We start from the raw sequence: 24818 nt of genomic DNA on the forward strand, positions 1-24818 counted from the left end.
AATGTTATCTAAATCTAAAGCTAGGCTTAACTACGAAATATGAACCAGTAAAAAAACGCAGTTAAGTAATAAGTAAGTTATTTAACATCAACATTAAGTTTCAGCAATTGTTAATGGAATAAATGATAAAGTTTAAACGTAGCCAGAGCTCGCTCTCAGTGACCTGAAATGTTTCAGCGACAAATGAGATCTAGGGAATGCACTATGGCACTAGGGATAGAACCATGAGCTAGCCGTAGATTTCAAGCTTTAGAAAACGGCAGAGTCGGAACCGAGGATCGGCTCCAAACCCATCAGTCAAGAATGAGGGCAAGATAGGACAACTGCACATCAGACTATTTCCAAATGGTTGCATAAGGTTATTACCTTTTGCTATATTCATCATAACAAAACTATTCCAGTCAGGGTCAAGGCTCACTCTACCAGTGCCTTGGCTTCATCTGTAGCTTTTTGGAAAGGTTTGGATTCTAGAAGTTGCCACTTGGTGCTCTGTACATTCTTTTGCAAAGCACTATTAGCTTGATTCCTTCCCTAGGTCCAGATCAGGCTTTGCTAGGAACATTCTCCAGGGGAACCTGGACTCTTCTCCTTCTGCCTCCCAAATGTAGTTAACTAAAGTATTCTACCTGTATAGCTAAGGCTACTGCAACTGTGATCAATATGACGAACATATAGTTGTGCAAGTTAAGCTTACAATAATAGCAGATGTTCAAATGATCACTGCTGCAGTAGCCGCTCCCTCCCTCTTTGCCATCATACCATATTCGTCTTTACTCTCTATTTGTGTTGTATGGTCTTCTGGTTGATGATGTGCTGCATTTTGAGACTACTTAACTTGTTTGTTCATGGCATGTACTCTTTAATGTCACACATTTATTTGAAAAGTGTCAGTGGATAATCGGCTCCCTGATTAAACTCCGGCTGTGAAACTGGTAGGTTGTTTCAGAAGTTGTTTTTTTCTTCGTATTAAAAAATTAACTACTTCTAACTCTGATGCACGGTACATGTTTTGTTTCAGAAACACAGCTTTTGGGAACTGTATTTCTCTGAAATTTAATTCCCATTTCTTGAGGGATAAAAAGCTGTAAGGACATTTATGAAGGACTGCAACTTTCAGAACACTTTTAGACAGTTTGTTTTACTATATATTTGTCTTCTGAGACATGAAAATAATAAATGGAGAAACAGTCTTGCCTCTCAAGAATGAGCATCTTATGTGCATTACTACTTATTGTTACTATGTTCCCTCATTTGATGAATACATTGTGGCCTGAAAGTACTTGTCTGTGCTGTTACAGGGATGCAACAGCAAATGTATGATATATGGAGTCTTCTTCTTTCGTCTTTTTCCCGGTTAGGGGTCGCCACAGCGGATCACCTGTCTGCTCATGATTGGCAGTGGAGTTTTACGGTGTCGAGTTGCCAGCCCGGCGCCCAAACTTCCACAGAAGGCACACACATGCACTCACACGTAGGGCCAATTTAGTGCATCCAATCCACCTACAGCATGTCTTTGGGATGTGGGAGGAAACCAGAGCACCTGGAGGAAACTCACACGACCACAGGGAGGACATGCAGACTCCGCACAGAAGGCACCCCAGCCGAGACTCGAACTGGAGAACCTCTTGCTGTGAAGCAGCAACACTAACTGCTGCACCACCGCAGCCACCCAATATGATATATGGAGTATACTGGTTATTTTTCAAAACTGAGAAAAAGTGACCTTGTCTTAACAAGGTTCACATATAACATGCCTCACACTGCATCGTGGATAGCATCAATGAAAGAAATGCACTGAAAAACAATTAATAGCTTTGAAAATTGTAACACACTTTGTGCTGATCCACAAAACAACAGAAACAAAAAATGTGTCTTACATCTTTTGAAGCATTTGGTTAATTAGAACTACACATCACTTCTGTTTCAGATGACTGGCTTTTTCCTTGAACATGTTGCATGTAAATTTCAGTAACTGTTTTTTTTTACCTTTCTTTAGCTTCTGTATCCATAATATTATGAAAAGCTTCCATGGATGGAAAAAAGTTCAAGAGAAAAAGAAGATTGCAATTCCAGATTATAGGCGGCTTAATCTTGACAAACAGTGGTACCGAAAAGTTAATTTCTACACTAGTGGTAAGCAGCCCATTTATTAAAAAAGTACTCAGATTTGGAGAAAATTAATTACATTTAGTTTCTGATGAATTCCCTTTATGAGAAAAATCAGTGCTGAAGATAAATTTGTCTTAAGCAATGTCTGGAATACCACCAACACAATTAATTGTACAGTCCTTTTTCTTTAAATGGGTGTTACTTGGTGGGATATACTACTAATAGCAACAAATAACCCTCAACCTTTCAAATTTCACTTCTCGATCTGAATAAATCTTAAAATACTTTCAGAAGCTAAGACACATTCTAGCTCTCCAACAGGTTAATAATCAGAAGTAATGCATTTCTTAACACAAGAATGTAGTGCTCCTTCAATGTTGCTTATTTCTGTAAAATACAGTATATAATGTAGGTAGTAACATATCCATGTGTGCAAAAAGATTAAATAATGTGGAAAATGGCCACTTGTAACTTAAATAACTGTACATCTGGATAAACATGTTTCACCAAAGTGTGGCCATTGATCTAGATCTGAGCTTGATTAAAAGCTGCAGCCTGAAGATTTCAAGTGGAGCCTGACAACAGCAGCCAAAGTATCAAAAAGACAAACCCTGGAATTCAGAAACATTTGTCTCAGTGCAGTAGGCATGTGGCCACAAGCAAGATGTATGAGTCTCAGAGATGAAATGAGCATCAGCATTGGAAGCCAAGCATCACAGCTGCTCACAGTATATGCTAATATCAGTATAATTAGATGGTAAAGAGCAACAGCATTAAAAATGAGGGCTCTGTGTATGCAAATGAGGCAAAACAAGATAGAGATGGTGTTCAGAAAGGCATAAAGAGTGTGACAATGTGTAATCACCAGTGTTAATAACCAGAGCTAACTCCCGATGTACATGCAGGGGAGTAGCAGTAATATGTTTATGGTTGCATATGTTGTATATGCAAAAGGCTATTTTCACTATAGTAGCCGCCCTGGTGTGCATCGCACTCTCAGAAGTGTTGTACCATTCAACCGCACTAACCATTTCATGGCTTTTGTGATACATTGTAGACAATTACCATGTAGATATAGGCTCTGTAGATGTGTCAGCTTTATGTGCAGGCTCATGAGAGTTGTGATTATCTATACCAATGGATACTAAGACATGTATAGTTTTACTTATACTAGCTGCAGGGAACATTCAGTGACTAACAAAGGACACAGTGGGGGTAATCCAGCCATCTGCCTTGAGAATACTCCCAACAGTTTCTCAATGCCATGCTGCAGCATGTGGGATAGTATATGTGTTTCCCACATACAATAGCGGAGAGAGCAAACACAATGTGGAATCTTTCTGATATAGTTTTTTCTCTGAGGAGCTGTGGGTCCTAGATTGTACCTACACTGTAAAAAGAACTCCCCCTACCTGGTGAGCTGGACAGAAGGTATTTAAACTGTAAAGGTTATCATTCCATCAACTATCAGGCAGTTAGTATGACTCCCATATATGGCTCATGCATGAACATTATCAGCAGTTTGTGAAGGTGAATTTTTGCAGGGAATGTTAGATGTGCCCTAGAGCCCTGGTTGATGACACCTACCCATAATTCCCAGAACTGACAGACAATGGATACAACTATGCCATATCTCAAACATAGGTTATAGTGGCGCATGTGTTTGGATTGCTGAAGGCACACTTTCATTGCCTGTATATATGTGATATATGATCCTGGCACCTGTTCTAAGATATTCTCAGTCTGCATAATGTTACAGAATAATGAGGAAGTGGTTGCAGCAGGGAGGCCATTTGATGCAGAACGAACATCTACAAGTGCACAATACAAAGGAGGGTGAGTCAGACTGAGGAGTCAGTGGAGGACCCAGCAGCAGTGGATGAACATACTAGATAGAGATGAATGCAGTATGCCATTGCACTGGCAAAGACACAGTGCCTAACATATAGCTTTGGCCCATAGTAAAGTATATACTCTACAGTAATACATGATGTATGCAAAACCAATGTCAGACTATGCTTAGCCATGCATAGAGTGACCACACTGTGCATCCAACATAGGCAACTCAAGTAATAAAGTATAAAGGACAGGACACAGTTATTATCTCTTGCACTGGTGGAGGAAAGGAACACAAAGGTGCAACGTCTTCCACAGGGAAATTAATGCTTTGCAAAGTAAAAAATAACGGTGTACATTTTTTTTCAGAGTAGGACTGGAGGGGATTACTGCTAACTGCTTTGAAGGAACTACTGTCACTGGCTTTGTGTGTGTGTGTCTCTGGTACTGGGAGGCTGCAGTGTGTGTGTGTGTGTGTGTGTGTGTGGGGGTTGTGCATGTGTGTTGCCTCAGCAGTAGTTCCAGTACTGCAGTTCAGAGTAACAGACAGGCCCAAGTAATGCATGGAAGATGTGTGGGCATTATCTGCGCAACCACATATATATGGGAGCTGCCTCTTCCGGGAGTGACACAGGTAGTAACACAGCCTTAGTCAGAGACAGGTATGCTGCATGATCGTGACTGATGTCCTGCACTAGATGTGGCACTGGCGTGAGTATCATGGCCTCAGGAATGCCCTCTCCTGTCTGTATGCATCTCCGAACTGTATGTCACTGTGGAAGAGGTGATGCTGCTGACCATGACCTTTTCATCTTTGCCACTATGGCCACTTTCAGTAGTAGAAGAGGAGGAGCAGCTCTATGAAGCATACCTGATGCATGACATGGGAGCACATGAGGACCCACCATACACCAGAAAGTGATTGTTCTGAGTGAAAATGTCACACACATGTGACATGCATTATGTACATCCTGCCATACCCATATCCTCTCTGCACTCACTGTTGGAACAGGGCTCAGTTTTGAGCTTTTTTCTGGTTAATTGGGTAACTTGTTTAAATCCGTTTGTTTGTTTTCTATTGTTTTATATATATATATATATATATATATATATATATATATACATATATATATATATATATATATATATATATATATATATATATATATATATATATATATATATATATATATATATATATATATATATATATATATATATATATATATATATATATATATATATGTGTGTGTATATATATATATATATATATATATATATATATATATATATATAAAACAATAGAAAACAAACAAACTGATTTAAACAAGTTACCCAATTAACCAGAAAAAAGCTCAAAACTGAGCCCTGTTCCAACAGTCTTCAATCAGACAAGTTCTAACTCCACATCCCTGCTTACTAGGATGCAGTGGAACCTTCTTCAAAAAAAGATGGTCTGGATCAGTGCCTCAAGTTATACAAACAAAGCTAGATTCAGCAGGCCTGAATCTGGTTTATGCTACAGCAAGAAGGTGCACCAATTTCAAAAAGAAACAGTTCAAATAAGCAGTCACAATAAGCCTGTGACCAGAAATTCCCAGCTCAGAAGGGCAGAATCCAGCCTCTCCTCCCACAGGAGTGCAGACCACAAACCTTCTTAATGTAGAATAACTGGCCTGAAGCCCAAGTGCTTAAGCCAGAACTAATACACTTTTAAAATAGCAGACACTGGGCCTTCAATCAGCAATTCCCAGCTTAGAAGGATGTAAGCTACCTGTCCTGCCCAACAGTGCAGACCACAAACCTAATGTAAAACAGCCTGTATGAAGCCCAAGTGCTGAAACCAAAAGACTAACAGTCACAATTCAATCAGGCTACAACCAAGCAATAATAATTGCAGCAGAATAAATAAAATTGAGTACTTTTAAGAAAAGCAAAATAGAGTAGGAAGAAACACAACTACAGCAAAATCAAATGAATAAAGTGCAACATTTTTTAAAAAAATTTTTTTTATTTTTTAAGTGCAACAAGAGAGGAAGGAAGAACCTAAGTGGGCTGGCCTTCTCAAATCTTCTCTCTGTATGCACACTAGACTCAGAATATGATCTCACTGTACTCAGTTAAGTGAGCAAATGAGATGGACCCAGGAGGAGTGTTCTAATACAGACTTACAGAAGGGGTGGGCAGTTCCAGAGCCACCAACACTAATACCAACACAAGAACAGGGAGGGTGGATGGGGAACTGCAGAGAGAGAGACACACAACACACTGTTCAGAAACACACAATTAGGAAACAGAAAAAAAATGAAAATACAGTACTTTTAAAACTGCAAGTTTGTACTTAACAAAATACAAAAGAAGTGAATACCAACACCCCCTCTATAGCAAGCTAACTGCAGAGAGAGAGAGAGACACAGCACACACAACACACAATTAGGAAACAGAAAAAAATGAAAATACAGTAGTTTTAAAACTGCAAGTTTGTACTTAACAAAATACTACAATTCACTACTGCAAGTTTCACTTAGCTTTAGCTTGTAATGCAGATGTTTGTAGCCAAGCAAGTCTCTCAGGAGTTGAGCATAAAAGTAGTCTCTGGGATATATACCTGTTTCTCCAGCATGTCCTATTTATATCACAGACAATGTTTAAATCTTTAGAACAGTTAATTCTAGTGCTGTTTGTTTTGTGGATATGCAGGAGGTTGATCAAAGTGGGGTCTGACAATGCCTTGTATGCCAGGCATAGCTCTCCCCTGTACAGCCTATAGGAGATCAAATACAGCGATAGGGCCTTGAGGCAGTCTACGTAGGACATGTCACTTATGCCCTATATTCTTATAAGGAGGAACCTCTGTAGATGTTCCAGTTGTTGACTGTGCCTGGTTAGGTACATGCCAAAGGGAGCATTATACTCAATGATAGGTCTGATGAATGCCGAATACAGTGGAATAACGACTTCCTTGGATCTAAATGCCATACTTTTGTTTATAAGTTGGACAGCATAGAATGATTTTCTCATTAGTGTAGACACTTGATGGTCAAAGGTAGATTACTGTCTTTGTGTCCCCAGGTCCCTGATACTAGGTCAACCTTTTGGGGTGTGTTGTCAGTATGACAGTTACCAGGAGTAGATGACTTCCCAAAGGACACTATTATGTATTTCTTGGCATTTAGTTTTAGTCCATAGCTCTGACACCAGTTGTTTGTTTTTGTCAGCCCTTCCTGGAGGACATATGTGTTGATGGGGAATTCATTCACAGCTCCTAATTTGCAATCATCTGCAAATATAGTCAGCCAGAAGCCACTGACATTGGTGTTGACTTCAGAAAAGTAAATGACAAAAAGGCATGCTCTTAGGATCGATCCCAGAGGGACTCAGCTTGTGACTAGTCTTTTGTAGATTTGGACTCCCCCATTCTAACTTCCTGAGTCTTGTCTGTATGCCAGCTAGCTATCCACTCATGACATAAGGGTTTGTATCTAACATCATGAGTTTGTTAACAATGCCCAAGTGGGGTATTGTTTCAAATGCCTTGGCCAGGTGAAGGTAGGCAGCGTGAAACATTTGCCCTCATCCATCGCTTTACTGATTTACTTAAAGAGATCCACCAGGTTTAGTAGGCATGACCTGCCCTTGACAAAACCAAATTGGGTTGAGTCCAAAGTCTGTAGATTTTAGGGGAATGCCATGGATTGTAGGGGAGATAAATTTCAAATGTAAAAAGATGGCAGCAGTTATTAAAAATGATGTATATAGAAAGATAAAAAAGTACAATAGCTCTTTTGTTAATAAAAATACATTTGGTTTTAGTGAAATATATATAGTAGCTCTCCCACAGAAAAAAGAAATACAACTACATATTTTCCTCAGGGTTATCTGAAGATGTATAATGTCTGATGGTGATGGAAACAAAAGTAAAGGTATACCATAAACCAGCCAAGGAAAACAAAGATTCTTTCCCTTTGGAGGCTTTGTTCTCTATAGTAAGGAGATAAGTTGACACATGTGCTGCTTTCATTTCTCTTATAACATAGGTTCATAGGTTCATACTAGGCTATCTGCCCTAGGGCATTTACAAGCCTAGCCAGAGTGTGTTTGGCTTTAGCCACCCATTTTAAATTAATTTTGCTATGCCCTTTTTCGAGGTTAGTATACTGTGCCTCTGTCTAACAGTGACACAGAAGTGATACCCGGGGTAAACCTACGATCTCCCATCCACTCATCAAGATTCCTCTTGAAGGGAGTCAATGAGGGACTCTGCCTAACCTGGACTGGGATTTTATTCCAGAGTGAAGGGAGCCTCTGGGTTATGAATCTGTCCCTCCAGCATGTCCTATTTATTTCAGTGCTGAGGTTCAAGTCTCTCGAGCGCGTGGATCGATGGGATTTGGTTTTCTGAGGTGCAGAATATCCATTAATTCCGGGTTGGACATGACTTTATACGTCAGGCACAGATCGCCTCTGAGCAGGCGGTATGCCACTGAGTAGAGCTGGAGTTTCTTTAACCGGGCAGCATATGGCATCTGTTTGAGCCCTTTGATCCTCTTGGTGAGGTACATTTGGGGTCTTTCCAGTTGCTGCAGGTGTCTGGTAAGGTACATCCCAAAAGGGGCATTGTACTCAATTATGGGCCTGATGAGGGATGAGTAAAGAGGCACGATGACCTCCCCTGATCTAGATGTGAATCCCTTCATGATTAGGTGGGCTATATAAAATGTTTTTCTAACCACTTTGGCCACGTGGTTGTCAAATGAGAGATTGCTATCAACTTGGGTCCCCAGGTCCCTAATTACTTCTTCTGTACTTAATGGATTACCACCTATGTGGTAATTTGTGGGCACTTTGTTTTTGCCAAAGGGGATGACAATACACTTTTTGGCATTTAGCTTGAGGCCATGGCTCTGGCACCAGTTGTCTGTTTCTATGAGGCCCTTTTGGAGGATGCTTGTGTCAGCTGGAGAGTCGATTATGGTGCCCAGTTTGCAGTCATCTGCAAACCTGGTCAGCCACAGTCCTTCCGTGTTGGCCTGTACCTCCGAGAAATATATACTGAACAAGAGAGGTCCCAGGACTGAGCCTTGTGGGATGCCACTTGTAACTGATTTGGAGTCTGACATGGCTCCAGCAATTCTAACCATGTGGGTTCTGTCCTTGAGCCAGTTTGCAACCCATCTAGTGACATAGGGGTTTATATTTAAGCTGGTGAGCTTATCTATAATGCCCGAGTGGGGTATTGTATCGAAGGCTTTTGCGAGGTCCAGGTAGGCTGTGTGGACCACCTTCCCCTTGTCAATGGCCTTGGTGACTGTTTCAAAGAAATCAACCAGGTTTAAGAGGCAGGATCTGCCCTTAACAAAGCCAAACTGGGTAGGATCCAGTGTCTGTAGGTCCCCAATATCTTTATTTATAAGGTCCATGATGATCCTTTCCATAACTTTGCAGACCAAGCTAGTCAGGCTTATGGGGCGATAGTTTCCAGGATCCGTTGAGGCACCACCTTTGTGGAGAGGGACCACTGTTGCTGTATGCCACTCTTTGGGTACATATCCTGTAGTAAGGCTGAGATTGAACAGTAGTTTTATGTTTGGGTTTAGCTCTTCTTGGAGTTCATGTAGGACGCAGCCCGGGACACCATCTGGTCCCATTGATGCTGTGTTTTTTGCTTTGGAGAGGGCGGCTCTTACCTGAGCATCTGAGATGTCAGGGGGGCAGCACTCTGTTGGGATAGATATTTGCCCTTTTGGTGGGGAGGGGGGGAGAAGTTTGCGCTGAACCTGTCAGCTAGCATGTTGTCAATGTCTGTGGGTTTGGTGTATTTTTTGTCATTTTGGACTAATTCTGAGCATATCTGGGAATTCCCACCCAGGTTACTAACATAACTAAAGAAAGCCTTGTGATTATCCTTAGTGTCCTGTGCAATTTTTCTCTCGAAGCTGGCCTTAGATGATTTTATGAGTGCCCGTAGTTTTTGCTAATACTGATCAGAGATGCCTTCCCTTTTTGGGATTTTGCTCTATCATTTAGTAGCTTCCTCCTTCTATTGTATAGTTTGTTTATGGCTGGGGTCCACCAGACAGGACGTCTGCCTTTAGCGGATTGGGTCTTGGTTTTATTTGGGATTGCATGATCCATGCATTCCTGAAGGTGTTCATAGAATGCGTTTATAAAGGATTCTGCGGTCTGGGCTGTATTTTCCACAGGCCCGGGGGCTTTGAAGGATTCCACAGATGTATAAATCAAGTAAGTAAGATAAGTTTTAAGATGGGGTCAAGTCAGAGACCAATAAACATAAAGCAGAGACATAAGAAACAGGACTAGAATCCCAATTCATGTTAGACATAGCCCCTCGCTGACCCACTTCAAGCGAAATCTGGACGCGTGGATGGGAAATCGCAAATTCACCCCTGGGATCTCTCTGTGTCCCTGCTAGACAGAGGCACAGTAAACTAATCTTAAAAGGGTACCTTCTGTGACCTACTTTACAGAGGTACAGTAGGCTAATCTAATAGGGAGGCGGAAGCCAAATACACTCTGGCTAGGCTTATAAATGCCCTAGGGCAGATAGCCTAGTATCTACCTATGAACCTATGAACCTGTTAAAAGGATCATTGTGGGCATAGGGAACTGACTTGTAGTATCCTTTGTGAGCACCAAAAGACATAGTGTGATATTTGAGGTATTTTTTGAAGGTTTTGTTTTTGAGAGTCATTGTTTCCAGAGTAAACTAGATGTTCTGTAGAAGGAACTTTTAAATAGATGGAGTTGAGTTACAGAAGGAAGGAAAGCTGCATTATTATGACGTTAGAAAGATCATTAATAAAGACTTAGAATGGAAAAGGTCTTAGGACAGACCCTTAAGGTACTTCTTAGGAGAGTACTATTCTTTTTATATAATTTATTTGTTGGATGAGAAAACCATCACTAGGTTCTAGGGTCTGATGAACAAACTCAAGATCATTAGTCATTGAGGTGTTTGATGTCCCTGGTCCTATGCTGTATGGATTGATGGATAGAGTTTGTCTTGGGGGGACAGGGTTATTCCATTACTGTGTGAGACTTTGAGGTATGAAGTTGTCTTGTTTCATAGTACAGTTGAGTTTCATTTGTACTGAGACTGACTGTCACCTTGTGTACAAGATCTTGGAGTATTCTGAGCATAAGATTTCAAATAGCAGGGGGCCCTTTAACAATCTGTGTTTGTGATGTATTGTGATAAGATACAGAGAAGAGAGTTGCTGTAGTGTTTGGTTGTCTCCCTGAATCCCTTTGATTTTCTTTGTGATGGATATTTGTACCTTCTACAGCTCTACCAGAAGAATTTTGTGATGCCTGAAGAACAAGTTGCCGCCTTCTATAATTTGTCTGATGAGCGCTGTATACAGGGGAACAGTTGGCTCTTTGCACTTCTCTCAACTTCAAAGAAGGTCAGGTTGGCAACCCTCTATACTTTGTAAATGGTAGTAGCTACATCGTTATCAAATGGAAGTCCACCATATTGAAGCATTCTAGGTCTTTCCTTATAGGCTGTTAGGTTCATACTAGGCTGTTAAAAGACTACATCATTTGTAGCAAAGCCTTGAAATCCCATTCACCAGTACCCTACAGGAATTTTAGTAGCTTCTATTTAATCATTTCCCCCTTCATTCAGGGTTTGAAGTGCAAGACCAGGGGTGAATTTGCATTTTTCCATCTGTTTGTCCAAGATGCATTTGAAAAGGGTCAATAAAATACTTTGCTTTACATATAAGGAAATCTATTCCGTAGAAGAGGGATTTTTTAAAAGAGATATCTATCTGGCCAGCAAGTCATGTTTATGCTGCTGTAGAAGTTTAGTTCCTTCAAGCAAGTGTTTAAGTTGTCTGTTTTACAAATGTGTAGGAGGCCTGTTAGGATTGGATCATTTGAAGCTTTGTTAATAAGACAATAGTCCCTCCTCAAAAGTCTGTAAGAAACAGAAGAAAGAGAAGGAGCTTTAAGGTGGTCTCTTAGCACGTGGAATACATGCGCTTGATTGTCTTTATTAGGAAACACAGCATTCTTTCAAGGTGATTCCTATGTTTAAACAAATACATAACAAAAGGGGTAACATATTCTGTTATGAGCTTGATAAGGCAGGAATACTGATGGGTAATAATTTTTTTTAACCTAGAAGATACACTTGGTAATCAGTCTGAGATTAATTTTTCTATATTAGAGTTCCATCACAGGGATTTGTTCATGAACTTAGTTTTGTATTTGTGTCTGCTGTGGACCCATGTCTCGTATTTAGTGTCCAGAGAAGCTGTCCATGATTGAAGCAGTGTGTGAGACTGGGTCATGGTGAAAAGGAAATGCTTGAATTTCATCAGCTCACCAGATAATAATAGATTAACATTTGCATAATCTCTAAAGACAGAAGAGTTTGGTGGTAAATAAGTTTTCACATTCTTAGTGAATATTACTGCACAGCAGTCATATTTGACCAGTAATGGAGCAATTATTGGTTTAGACCATAGTGGCATTGTATTTGTGAGGGCTAGTGACATTATTTGTGTGCCTGTACTTAGGAGATGAACTAATGGGTCTAAGGAGCTAGCATTTATAAACTATAGATGGGGGTGTACAGACATACTTGTGTTAGTGTAGTCTTCCACTTAATGGAATGATAGTTGAAATTTTCCAGGAGAAAAATATTTGGTTCAATGAGGGACTCCAGTTTGTTTAGTTAGGCCTTTTGGACTGCAGTTGACATGAAGAGGGTCACGTTTTCTGTTGTTATAGAGTTTTCTTCCCTTCCTCCCCTCCTCACCCTTTAGGGTAGGGCTGTGATATAGTATGGATTTTTTTTATGTTAAATAGGGTATGGAGGAGTTGCCTTATGGGTCTTGGTGTGATTCAGCTTCTTGGGAATATGGACACACTATCACCAGCAAGATGGTCACTTTTGAATGTGGGTCTGAATAAAAGGTAGGCAATGAAACACAGTACTGAGGGGGTGCTATTTATTTAATTTTTTTTACCACAGTAGTACATTAATCACCCCACGGTAATGCAGTGGTTAGCATTGTCGCTTCACATCAAGAGGTTCTCCAGTTCAATCCTCGGCAGGGTTGCCTTCTGTGTGGAATCTGCATGTCCTCCCTGTGGTCACGTGGGTATGTTAAGTTGTCTATCTCGCCTTCATTCTTGCTGGATGGGTTCAGAGCCGATCCTCGGCTCCGACTCAGCCTTTTACTAATGCTCAAGAGCTATTTACCGGCTCGAGGCCTCCCCTTATCCCACAGTGCTAGGCATCAGATATCCAGATCTCGTTTGCCGCTTCAGCTACGAGGTTGTGTTTTTTACCGGCTCCAGGTCGTATAATTCTTTTACTACTGTTTTACTGTCAGTGTTGTTGTTATATTTAGATATTCTTCTCTATTAGTTTTATTAGATTGTGTAGCCCCTTTAGACCCCACTTAGGATCTCCTTTTCTGTTGTTATAGAGTTTTCTTCCCTTCCTCCCCTCCTCACCCTTTAGGGTAGTGTTAGGCCTGTCTCTTTATAGTTTATATTGAATTATATATATATATATATATATATATATATATATATATATATATATATATTTAAATATATGTATTTGGATAATTTTTGATGTTAAGTTTTTGTTAGTGATAACTGTTGTAGTTATAGTGGTATTGTTACTGTTAGTTTTAGTGCGTGTGTGTCTGTGTATAGTGTTTTAAGCACTAGTTAAACTTCCCTTGGTATCTCTTTTATCATGTCTAAAGATACCAAGGTTTCAGGTTTCAAGAAGTGCGACTCGTGCTGTCAGAAGATGTCTCTGACAGGCGGTCACACTTCTTGTGTTTATTGCTTGGGCCCCCTACACCTGCAGGACTCTTGTTCGGTCTGTCATGCCTTCAGTCCGAGAGTCCTGCAGGAGCATAGGAATAAGCTCATTTTGAGGGGCTTGTTAAAGCCAGAAGGATCCCTGTCCAAGCCTTCATCGGGGAAATCCTTAAAGCCTGCCAAACAGTCGGCTCCCAGTTCGGAGCCGACGCCGAGTGGAGCTTCTGCCTCCTCGTCGGTTCCGTCCGGAACTGACACTTCGAGACCTCAGTTGGCTCCGACTTTGCTATTGGAGTCTTCTCTGAGCCAAAAGCGTTCGAGGTCCCCCTCTTTAGAGTCCATTCACTCGGCTCCCAGGTCCCCATTACTACAATTGGAGCAGAGCCATAAATCCCATTCCTCTCGGTCCTCCAGGCTATCGGATCATGACTTAGAGAGGGTGGTCAGTAGGCTCCTAAAGTCGCAGGCACTGGCCAAAATGTTGACTAGCCCTTCTCAACAGACTGTGGCTATCCCTGTTTCTTCAACAGTTCCTCCTCCGACTCTACCACCATGTTCGGAGCTGGAGCTTGTTGGGGCTCGAATCGTTGGAACGTCGGAGCCGATACCACACCTTTCGGCTCCCTCGTCGGCTCCGATCTCTTCATTGGTTCCATCCTTGGAGGGATCCGGGCGCCAAGACTCCCTCGTTGGCTCCGAGGGGGTGAGTGGCATTGGACCCTTGTCCAACCCCGTTCTCCCTCTCGGGGCCTCGGCGCAGGTGAGCTTGGCACCGACATTGGCCTAGGAGCCATCTCTCTCGGTGCTGGAAGGGGTTCATGTCTCTTCTGAGCAAGGACCCTCTTCTCTGCCTGATAGGGGTGCCTTTGAGGTCATGAGGAGTGTGCTGACTCCAGTGTAGGCTCCATGACCGACCCCTTCGGCTCCTCCCCCCATGGTGCCTGCGTCAGTCTCTGTCCACCCTCCTGACCCCAAGCGTGGAGAACAGGTGCTCCAGGTAGCTCCATTGGGTGTATCTTCCTTTTCCAAGGCCTCCCCTGATCAGTCAGAGGAGCCCCCTCGGAAGAGAAAATGTAAGAGTAAGCATGTTGACTCCCCCGAGTCAGTCATCTCTGACACAGACTTGGAGGATTCGGAAGGGTCACCAAGGTCCCCCTCTGAGGATGTCTCCTTCTCAGACATCCTTGAGATCCTTAGGCAGAGGGGGAACTGGATTGCCCTTAACCCTTCCGAGGATGAGTCGGTGTATCTGGACACATTTGGTTCTCTCCCTTCCACCTCCTGGGTGTCTCTGCCTTTCGACCCGCTCATGGAAGTAGTGGCTTGGAAGGCATGGACGGCCCCGGACACAGTGGAACCAACTCCCCGCAGGCCCACAAAATTCATTACAGCCCCATCCGACAAACAGTTTCTTACAAAGGGTGTCCCTGTTGATGCCATGGTGGTTGCAGCAGCCACTAAGAAGGAGTTGGCTGACCCTTCAGTGCCTGTCCATCCACCTAATAAAGAATCTAGGACAATGGACAGGTACGGGAAGCGGATGTTTTCTTCAGCGACCTTTTCCATGCGGTCGCTGAACTATCTGTGCCATTTCACCCACCTTCAAAGAGATCTCCTTAAGGAACTGGGTGATACCCTTCAGGGTCCATCTGCTGTGGGGTCTCAGGAAAAGATTAACTCCCAGCTGGCGACCCTTAATTCTATAGTCAACTTCTCCATGTGGCTCATTTCTTATGCAGCCGATGGGGCGAGTAGAGCCGCAGGCACAGGCGTGGCTTTGAGAAGACATGCCTGGATGCGGTTATGTAACTTTGCTGACTCCTTTAAGGCATCCTTCACCAATACCCCCTTCGATGGTTCGGCTTTGTTCGGACCACAGGTGAAGGATACCCTTACCAGGTGTGAGCAGGAAGGCAAGACTCTCTCTGCCGTCGGAGTCCGTTTTACTCCTCCCTCTATACCATACCCTAAAGGTCAGAAGAGTGGAAAAATGTGGTTTTGCAAACCCCAAGGAGTCATGCCTGACACACATGGCAAGTTTCCCTCCAGGGGCAGAGGAGGGAACAACAATAGACACCGCCCAAGGGGCAGAGGGGGCCTGCAATATCAGGGTAGCAGGGAATCTTTCTCTGACAAACCCTTTCAGCACCCCTGAGGGGCTGCCCGACTGCCACCCTTGGAGGCAGTCGGGGGAAGATTGTCACTGTACCCAGAAGCCTGGCGACTCCTCACACAAGACAAATGGGTACAGTCTATCATATCCGAGGGTTACAAAATCCCCTTTGCCCACACCCCTGTGCAAACAAACAGGTCCCTTCCAGATGTTCCATCCGGTCTAAGGGAACAAGCAGTACTAGAAATTTCAAAACTGCTAGAAAAAAGAGCCATCCAGCCAGTCCCAGCAGACCAGCAAGGATCCGGGATTTACTCCAAGTTCTTTTTGGTACAAAAGAAAACAGGGGACTGGAGACCCATTTTGGATCTCAGCAGGTTAAACAAATCTGTTCAAAGAACGAAGTTCCGGATGGTCACGCTTCAGTCCATTCTACCCTTTTTGGGTCCGGACATTTGGGTGTGCTCCATAGACCTTCAGGATGCGTACTACCATATCAGAATGAACAGACGCTCCAGGAGGTTTCTCCGCTTCTGGCTGGGAGTCAGTCACTATCAATTCAGAGTCCTGCCCTTTGGTCTCACCACAGCCCCCAGGGTGTTCACCAAATGCATGGCAGTGGTTATGGCTCACCTGAGACGGCGAGGATTCCAGGTGTTTTCATATCTAGACGACTGGCTCCTAACTGCTTCCACCAGGATCAGCTAATCCAAGCCAGGGATTATACCATCCAAACTTGCTCTGAGCTAGGTATCTCTATAAACTTCGAAAAGTCTGACTTGTCGCCTTGTCAATCTATATAACCTTTATAGGCGCCATATTAAATACAAAAGAACTGTCGGCAAAACTTCCATAGAAAGAGTATTAGACATTCGCCGGCATGTTCAAACGTTACTACAGTGCAAGAGAATTCAGGCCAGATTTGTACTGAAAACCTTGGGTCTCATGGCAGCAGCAATCACATTACTTCCTCTGGCTCATTTTTACATGCGGATTCTTCAATGGATGCTTTTTACCCAATGGTCCTTTCAACAGCTTCCGATGTCTCACAACATAATAATCACCCAATCATGCAAAACCACCTTTCTTGGTGGATGGTCTCCCTTCAAGTTTTTCAGGGCAGACCGTTTGTCCTTCCTCCTCTGGTTGCCACGGTCACAAAGTATGCCTCCCTGATTGGGTGGGGGGCATTTTCAGGGCAGGACTGTCCAGGGCACTTGGCAACCCCTAGAGTACCATCTGCACATAAACGTCTTGGAGATGAGAGTGGTACTTCTAGCATTGCAAGCTCTTCAGGACTCTCTACCTACCGGGACTATTGCAGTTCAGACGGACAATATGTCGGTAGTGTGGTACATCAACAAGCAGGGCAGAACCAGGTCCTATCCCTTATGTCGAGAAGCACTCAGACTCTGGTAGTGAGTGATCTCCTCTCAATGGTTTCTGATAGCAATGCACATCCCCGGGAAGTCCAACGTCATAGCGGACAGGCTAAGCAGAGCAATCCTTATGCCTCACGAGTGGTCTCTCAATCAGGTAGTAGCGGACAAAATTTTCCACAGATGAGGTCAACCTTGCTGCGACCTTTTTGCAACCCCTCTCAACAGCAAGTGCAGTGACTTCTTCACTCTCTTCCCCCTCCCAGGCCATTTCCCCAGAGACGCTCTAGTTCACAATTGGCCCCGGGGTCTTCTCTATGCATTCCCTCCTTTTCCCTTAATTCCAAAACTGATTCAAAAAGCGACCACTTTGGGATCCAGGATAATCCTCATTGCTCCTTACTGGCCTCGACAAATTTGGTTCCCATTCCTGCATCGTCATCTGCTGGAGCAGCCCTGGAATCTGGATCCAGTGCCAGACCTCTTGGTCCATCAGATGGGCGGGCTGCACCAATCCCTTCAGTCTGTCAACCTCATAGCTTGGTTGCTGCACTTCCAGCCTTAGCCAGGCTTCCACATATTTCTCAGCCAGTGCGTGAAATCATACTTTCTTCGCACAAATCTTCTACTAGGAAGACTTATGCTAGTAAGTGGAAACATTTTTCTTTCTGGGCAGAGGCTAGAAAGATAGACCCCTTTACAGCCCCTGTCCATAATGTTTTAGATTTTTTGGCGGAACTTTTTCGAGCAGGTTCCTCGTCTGCCATCATTAGGATTCAATTGGCTGCAATCGCAAATTTTCACGTTGGCCTATCAGAGTCCAGTATCATGTCCCACAAACTTTGTAAGGCCTTCCTTAAGGGGACTATTTTACTTAGACCCCCGGTTAAAGACCCCCCCCCCCGTGGGATTTGAACTTGATATTAACTTCATTGATTCTCCCTCCTTTTGAACCTGCGGCTTCTTGTTCCTTAAAGTTACTCTCCTGGAAGACTCTCTTCTTAGTAGCCATCACCTCAGCCAGAAGAGTATCGGAACTTCAAGCCCTTTGTATTCGTCCTCCTTATCTTATTTTTCACAAAGATAGAGTTTCACTCAGGACTAATCCTTCCTTTTTACCCAAAATACCCTCAGAGACAAATCTCAGTCAGGCTATTGATCTTTCTGTCTTTTTTCCTACTTATTCAAACAGAGCTGAACAAAAGTTACACTATTTGGATGTTCACAGGCAATTACATTTTTATTTGGATAGGACCAAACAGGCAAGAAAATCAGATCAACTCTTCCTGTCCTATGCTGAGGGCAAGCAGGGCCTGCCAGTTTCTACGGTAACCTTGCCCAGGTGGCTGGCCTCTATTATTACCTTGATCTACCAACTGAGACATAAAGAACTCCCTACAAAACCAAAAGCTCATTCCACCAGAGCATTAGCTACGTCGATAGCTTTTCAGGCTAGACTTCCAGTGGAATCTGTTTGTGCTGCAGCCACATGGGCCACTCCTCATACCTTCATTTCGCATTACAAGTTGGATATGGCCTCCAGGAGTCAAGCTGATTTTGGTTCCACTGTGCTCAAAAATCTGTTTCGATGAGCCACCCAGGGCTAAGGTGCTAGGGACGCTGTCCCATCCAGCAAGAATGAAGGCGAGATAGACAACTTAACATTAAGAAGTTATGTACCTACCATAACGTTCCATGTTAGTTGTCTTCATCTCACCTTCTTTCTTGCGTCCCACCCTCCATCCCCCTAGCCTGGTTAGGACCGAGAAAAATCCCTTTTGAGGCATTCTTCCTATGGTTGACCTTTTTTTTTAGGTTACGTCCTCCTCTGTTTGTAGCACTGTAGGTAAACCTTGTGGTGGGAACAGGTGCATTCTTGCTGGATGGGATATCCCACAATGTTACCCCAGATCTCTTCCTGGTGAGTGTTAGCTTTTTATACAAAAGTTACTTTTTTCCCCTTTAACTTTAATTCTTCCCAAATTAGTGTAGGATATAGTTCTTTATCCTATTTTTCCCCGTTTCTTATTAAATGAACCATTGGTTCTTGTGTTTGTGTAGTTACTTTAACTTTTTGTGCTTAATTACTAGTATTTTTACTAAAATTGTTAATTATTTTAGTATTAATAATTTTTCTGACAGGGTATAACTGTGTGTTTGGTGTGTGTTAGTGTACACCTGTCAGTTAGGATAATGTCAAAGGAAGCAAAGGTCTTGATTCAAGAAGTGTGATGCTGTCAGAAAATGTCTCTGACAGACGCACAATCTTGTATGTCTTGTCTGGGTTTAGACCTGCAGGACTCCTGTGCTGTGTGCCATGGCTTCAGCCCCAGGGTCCTGCAGGAGAGAAAAACAAGTTAATTTTGAGAGGCTTGTTAAAACCAGAGGATCCTGTCAGTTTCAACAGGGAAGCCCTGCCGAGACCTCAGGTTGTTCAACCTGACTCAGTCCACAGTTTACAACCAGAAAGAGGTCTAGGTCACCTCCAGGATCTCTGACCTTCAGAGGAGAGCCCGACTCATCAGTCGGTGCCTGCCCCGTCCATCAACTCTTTCCTCCTTCGACTCTTTTTCGAGAGGGAACGTGTCGTCGTCGGACGACTGAAGTCACCCCTCGAGAGACAATTGTTCTTCAGCTCCTCGTCGGCTCCGTTTTCTTCTGTGGAGGAAAGGGGTGAGTGGCATCGGACCCTACATCGGCCTCGGAGCCATCACTGTCGGTGCACCTCTGGCTCTGCCTGACAGGGGTGCGTGTGTTAGAGCCTGGCTCTACTCCACAGTCGGCTCACAGCCCCTCCTCTATGCTGCCTCAGGGTAAGTCGACTCACTCCCTCATCCCGGCAGAGAGCCAGCTCCTCAGGAGCCCCTGGGGATTTCCTCCTGATTTGGCAGAAGAGCCCCTCGGAAGAGGAAGTGCAAGAGGAAGCACATTGACTCACCTGAGTCTATCACGCCGGACACAGATCTGGATGATTCTGAGGGTTCCCCTTCTGAAGATGTCTCATTTGCAGACATTCTGGAGATCCTTAAACAGAGGTGGCCAGCCCTCAACCCTTCGGAGATCTTGAGGCCCTTCCACCTCCTGGGTGTCCCCTTCACCCCCTCATGCAGGTGGTTGCTAAGAAGGCATGGACGGCTCCTGATGCAGGGGAGGCCACTCCCAGGAGACCCGCCAAATGCATCACAGCTCCAGCAGACAAGCAATTTATCAAAAGGAGTTTCTGTGGATGCTATGGTGGTAGACAAAGAAGGAACTGGCTGATCCTTCAGTGCCTGTCCATCCACCTAACAAGGAATCTAGGTCCATGGATAGATGTTCTCCTCAGCGACATTTACCATCCATTTCACTGCCTTCAAAGGGACTTGGTCAAGGAAGCGAGTGAAATGTTGAGGTTTCCAAGAGAAAATGAACACGCAGCTGGCTATCCTTAATTCCATTTCCAACTCCTCCATGCCTCCTCTCTTATGCGGCCGATGGAGCGAGCAGAGCTGCAGGAACAGGCTATGCAACTTTATGGAACCTTTCAAGACGTCTTTCACGAACTCCCTTTGATGGATCATCTCTTTTGGTCCTCAAGTGAAAGAAACCCTGACTAGGTGCGAGACTGATGGCAAGACCCTTTCTGCCGCCGTTTCGACTCCTTCTAGGCCTTACCCCAAAGGCCAGAAGGGTGGAAAGATGTGGTTCCGTAAACAATCTCAAGGGACTTCACCTGACGACAGAGTCGTTCCTACCAGAGGCAGAGGTGGGAATAACAATGGTAGAGAACCAGGGCAATCGGGAAGCCTTTCCTGACAAGCCCTTTCAGCATCCCTGAGGACTGCCCATCTTCGGAGGCAGTCGGGGAAGATTGTCACTGTACCCAGAAGCCTGGCTATCCCTGACTCAAGACAAATGGGTACAGTCCATCATGGTTATTCTATCCCTTTCTTCGCTTTCCAAATCAGTCAAAAATCCCTTCCAGATGTTCCACAAAGGGATATAGCAGCTTTGGAAATTTCAAAACTGCTTGCAAAAGAGCAATTCAGCCAGTATCAGCAGACCAACAAGGATCCGGAATCTACTCAAGGTTCTTTTAGTTCCAAAGAAAACAGGGGACTGGAGACCAATTTTGGATCTCAGTATCTTGAACAGATCAGTCAAGAAAACAAGATTTCGGATGGTCACGCTGCAATCCATTCTTCCCTATTGGGAAAAGGAAACTGGATGTGCTCTATAGACCTTCAGGCCGTACTATCACATAAAATGAACAGACGCCCAGAAGATTCCTCCGCTTCAGGCTGGGAACCAGTCATTTTCAATTCAGGGCCCTGCCCTTTGGTCTCACCCACTGCCCCGGTGTTTACCAAATGCATGGCAGTGGTAGCTTCTCACCTGAGACGACAAGGATTCCAGGTGTTTCCATATTTGGACGACTGGCTTCTCACAGCTCCCACCAAGCATCTCCTTCTAATGGCCAGAGATTATACTTTTTGTCAAAACTGGGTATTTCAATAAATTAAAGTCTGTTTTCTATTACCTACATAGGCAAATTTAGATACTATAAACATGTCTGCAACGCTAACGAACCAAAGGATATCAGACATTCAAAATTGGTGTCACTTCTTCTCAACAACAACAGAGCCAAAGCCAGGTTAGTTCTAAAGGTGTTGGGAATCATGGCAGCGCCATACCTCTCCTCCCATTGGCCAGATACCACATGCGGATCCTTCAGTGGATGCTCTTTTCTCAATGGTCATACCAGGAACTTCCAATGTCTCACACCATTATGATCGCATCTCATGTGGTGGATGTCTTCCCCAGCTCCTGTTGGGAAGACCATTTGTTCCACCTCTTGCTACTCTGACAACGGATGCCTCCCTGATCGGGTGGGGGGCATTATCAGGGCAGGACAGTCCAGGGCACATGGCATGCCACTTGCACATAAATGTTCTGGAGATGAGAGCAGTGCTTTTTCAAGACTCTCTTCCCTTGGAGACAGACAATATGTCTGTAGTGTGGTACATCAACAAACAAGGCGGAACCAGATCATACCCCCTGTGTCGAGAAGCACTCAGACTGTGGCAATGGGCGATTTCTTCTCAGCGGAAGTCCAATCACATACAAGTTGAGCAGAGCTATTCTCATGCCTCACGAGTGGTCTCTGAAAGACTCTGTAGTGAGAGAGATCTTTTGCTACTCCCCAAAACAGCAAGTGCAGAGAATACTTCACTCTATTCAAGTTTGGCCCCGGGACTTCTGTATGCATTTCCTCCTTTCCCACTGATCTCTCAAGTAATACAGAAAGCTACAGAAGGCCTCATTGATCCTCATTGCTCCTTACTGGCCTCGACAAGTGTGGTTCCCCTTTCTACATCGATTTCTTTTGGGAATCTGGACCTAGTTCCAGATCTTTTGATCCATCAGTCGGGTCAGTTTCATCCCTCTCTGAACCTCACTGCTTGGTTCCTCCAGTTCCAACCGTAGCCAGGCTTCCTCAATTATCTCACTCTGTTAGAGATATATTGATAGCTTCCCATAAATCTTCCACTGAAAGATTTATTTGAGTACAAGGAAAGGACATAGATCCTTTCACCTTCCATCCAACTAGTCCTTGATTTTCTAGCTGAACTCTTCCATGCAGGTTCATCTCCATCTACTCTTAAGGTTCAATTGGCAGCTATTTCTAATTTCCATGTGGGTATTTCTGAATCTGCCCTAATGTCCCACAAACTCTGCAAAGCCTTTTTGAAAGGAGTTTTTCTTCTCAGACCTCCTATAAGAAATCCTCCTTCTCCTTGGGACCTAAATTTAGTTCTTGCTTCTTTGATTCTTCTGGCTTCGAACCTGCAGCTTCATGTTCCTTGAAGTTATTATCATGGAAAACTCTCTTTCTGGTGGCTATCACATCAGCTAGAAGAATTTCAGAACTTCAAGCACTCAGTTGTCGTTCTCCTTATCTTTTGTTCCATAAGGACAGAGTTTCCTTCAAAACTAACCGTCCTTTTTGCCTAAGGTGGTTTCAACATCAAATCTAAACCAAAGCATTGACCTCCCTGTATTTTTCCCAGAGTATTCAAATAGGTCTGAACAAAATTACATTGCCTGGATGTTCATCGTCAATTAAGGTACTACTTGGACAGGACGAAACAATTCAGAAAATCTGATCAGCTGTTTGTCTCAAAGCAGAAAAGGACTTCCAGTTTCAAAGGTATCATTATCCAGATGGCTAACATCTCTGATTACCCTTGTTTATGAGATTAGACACCAAACACTGCCTAATAAACCTAAAGCCCATTCGACCAGAGCTCTGCCTACTTCTTTAGCCCTCCAAGACAGACTGCCTATTGACACCATTCTCACACTTTTATTTCCCATTATAAGTTGGATTTAGCTTGGTTCCACTGTTCTCAGGAGTCTGTTAGTCCCATCCAGCAAGAATGAAACAGACCTAGAGGAGTTGTGATCGTGACCTCTCTTTCTACCACCTCTTTCTTAGTCATATGCTATTATGCATATTTCTTGTTTCAAGATATAGGTCACCCCCTTGTCTTCCTGCTGGTAGAGGTGAATTCTGTTTTACAGTTAGACTGTTATTGGTATAAGCTGGGTTAGCTTACAAACGAGATCTGAGGTAACTCAGCATTGTGGGATATCGAGCCTGCGGTGGAACCAACTCTAACCCATCCAGCAAGAAGAAGGCGAGAAGAAGACAACTAACATGGAACGTTATGGTAAGAACATAACTTCTATTTTTTTTTCATGGTGTTAGCCCTACCAAACGAGATCTGGATATCTGACGCCTAGCATTGTGGGATAAGGGGATGCCTCGAGCCGGTAAATAGCTCTCGAGCTTTAGTAAAAGGGCGAGTTGGAGCTGAGGATCGGCTCCGAACCCATCCAGCAAGAAAGAAGGCGAGAAGAAGACAACTAACACGGAACGTTATGGTAGGTACATAACTTCTTATTCCTCCGGGTGCTCCGGTTTCCTCCCACATCCCAAAGACATGCTATAGGTGGATTGGACACTCCAAATTGGCCCTAGGTTTGAGTGTGTGCATGTGTGTGCCTTCAGTGGAAGGTTGGCCGCCGGGCTGGCAACTCGACACCGTAAAACTCCACTGCCAATGGCCGCTGTGGCGACCCCTAACCGGGAAAAGCCGAAAGAAGAAGAAGAAGTACATTAATCACCATAGATGAAGATATCTATTTTTGAGGATGTGTAAGGCTTGTAAAGAATGCAATTTCTTATTTAGACTTTTGATGTTATCATTACTTTATACAATCTTAATTTTATTTGACTGCATTAGTACTTTGAGGAGCTTAGCCTTGCCTAAAAAGGCACTAGGGGGTAGAAAAAAGTTTTGCCAATATATAAAAGCCACGAGAAGAGTGGTTTAGGCCATCTCTAATGAAGCAGATAGGGCTGACAGCCAACTTTTATTTATTTATTTATTTATTTATTTATTTTATTGCATTTGTTTACCGGAAAAGTCCACTGGTCCTAAAAGAGCCCATTTTAAGTGGAGGCCCGGGGAGAAAAACTCCAACAAGAACATAGATACAGAATAAATATAAACAATAAT

At 43.6% G+C, this 24818-nt stretch overlaps 1 protein-coding gene across 1 annotated transcript in view; it reads left to right on the forward strand.

The window, feature by feature from the left end:
• RGSL1 (regulator of G protein signaling like 1) overlaps window positions 1-24818 on the forward strand; it is a 1267980-nt gene that overhangs the window by 1088317 nt on the left and 154845 nt on the right. Inside the window, exon 17 of the mRNA XM_044086788.1 lies at window positions 1997-2133. Coding sequence (XP_043942723.1) covers window positions 1997-2133 — 137 coding nt within the window. The remainder of the gene's footprint in view (window positions 1-1996; window positions 2134-24818) is intronic.

The sequence above is a fragment of the Protopterus annectens genome, chromosome 10.part0 (assembly GCF_019279795.1).
Source record: "Protopterus annectens isolate FY-2018-M chromosome 10.part0, PAN1.0, whole genome shotgun sequence".
In the NCBI taxonomy this organism is placed as follows: domain Eukaryota; kingdom Metazoa; phylum Chordata; order Ceratodontiformes; family Protopteridae; genus Protopterus; species Protopterus annectens.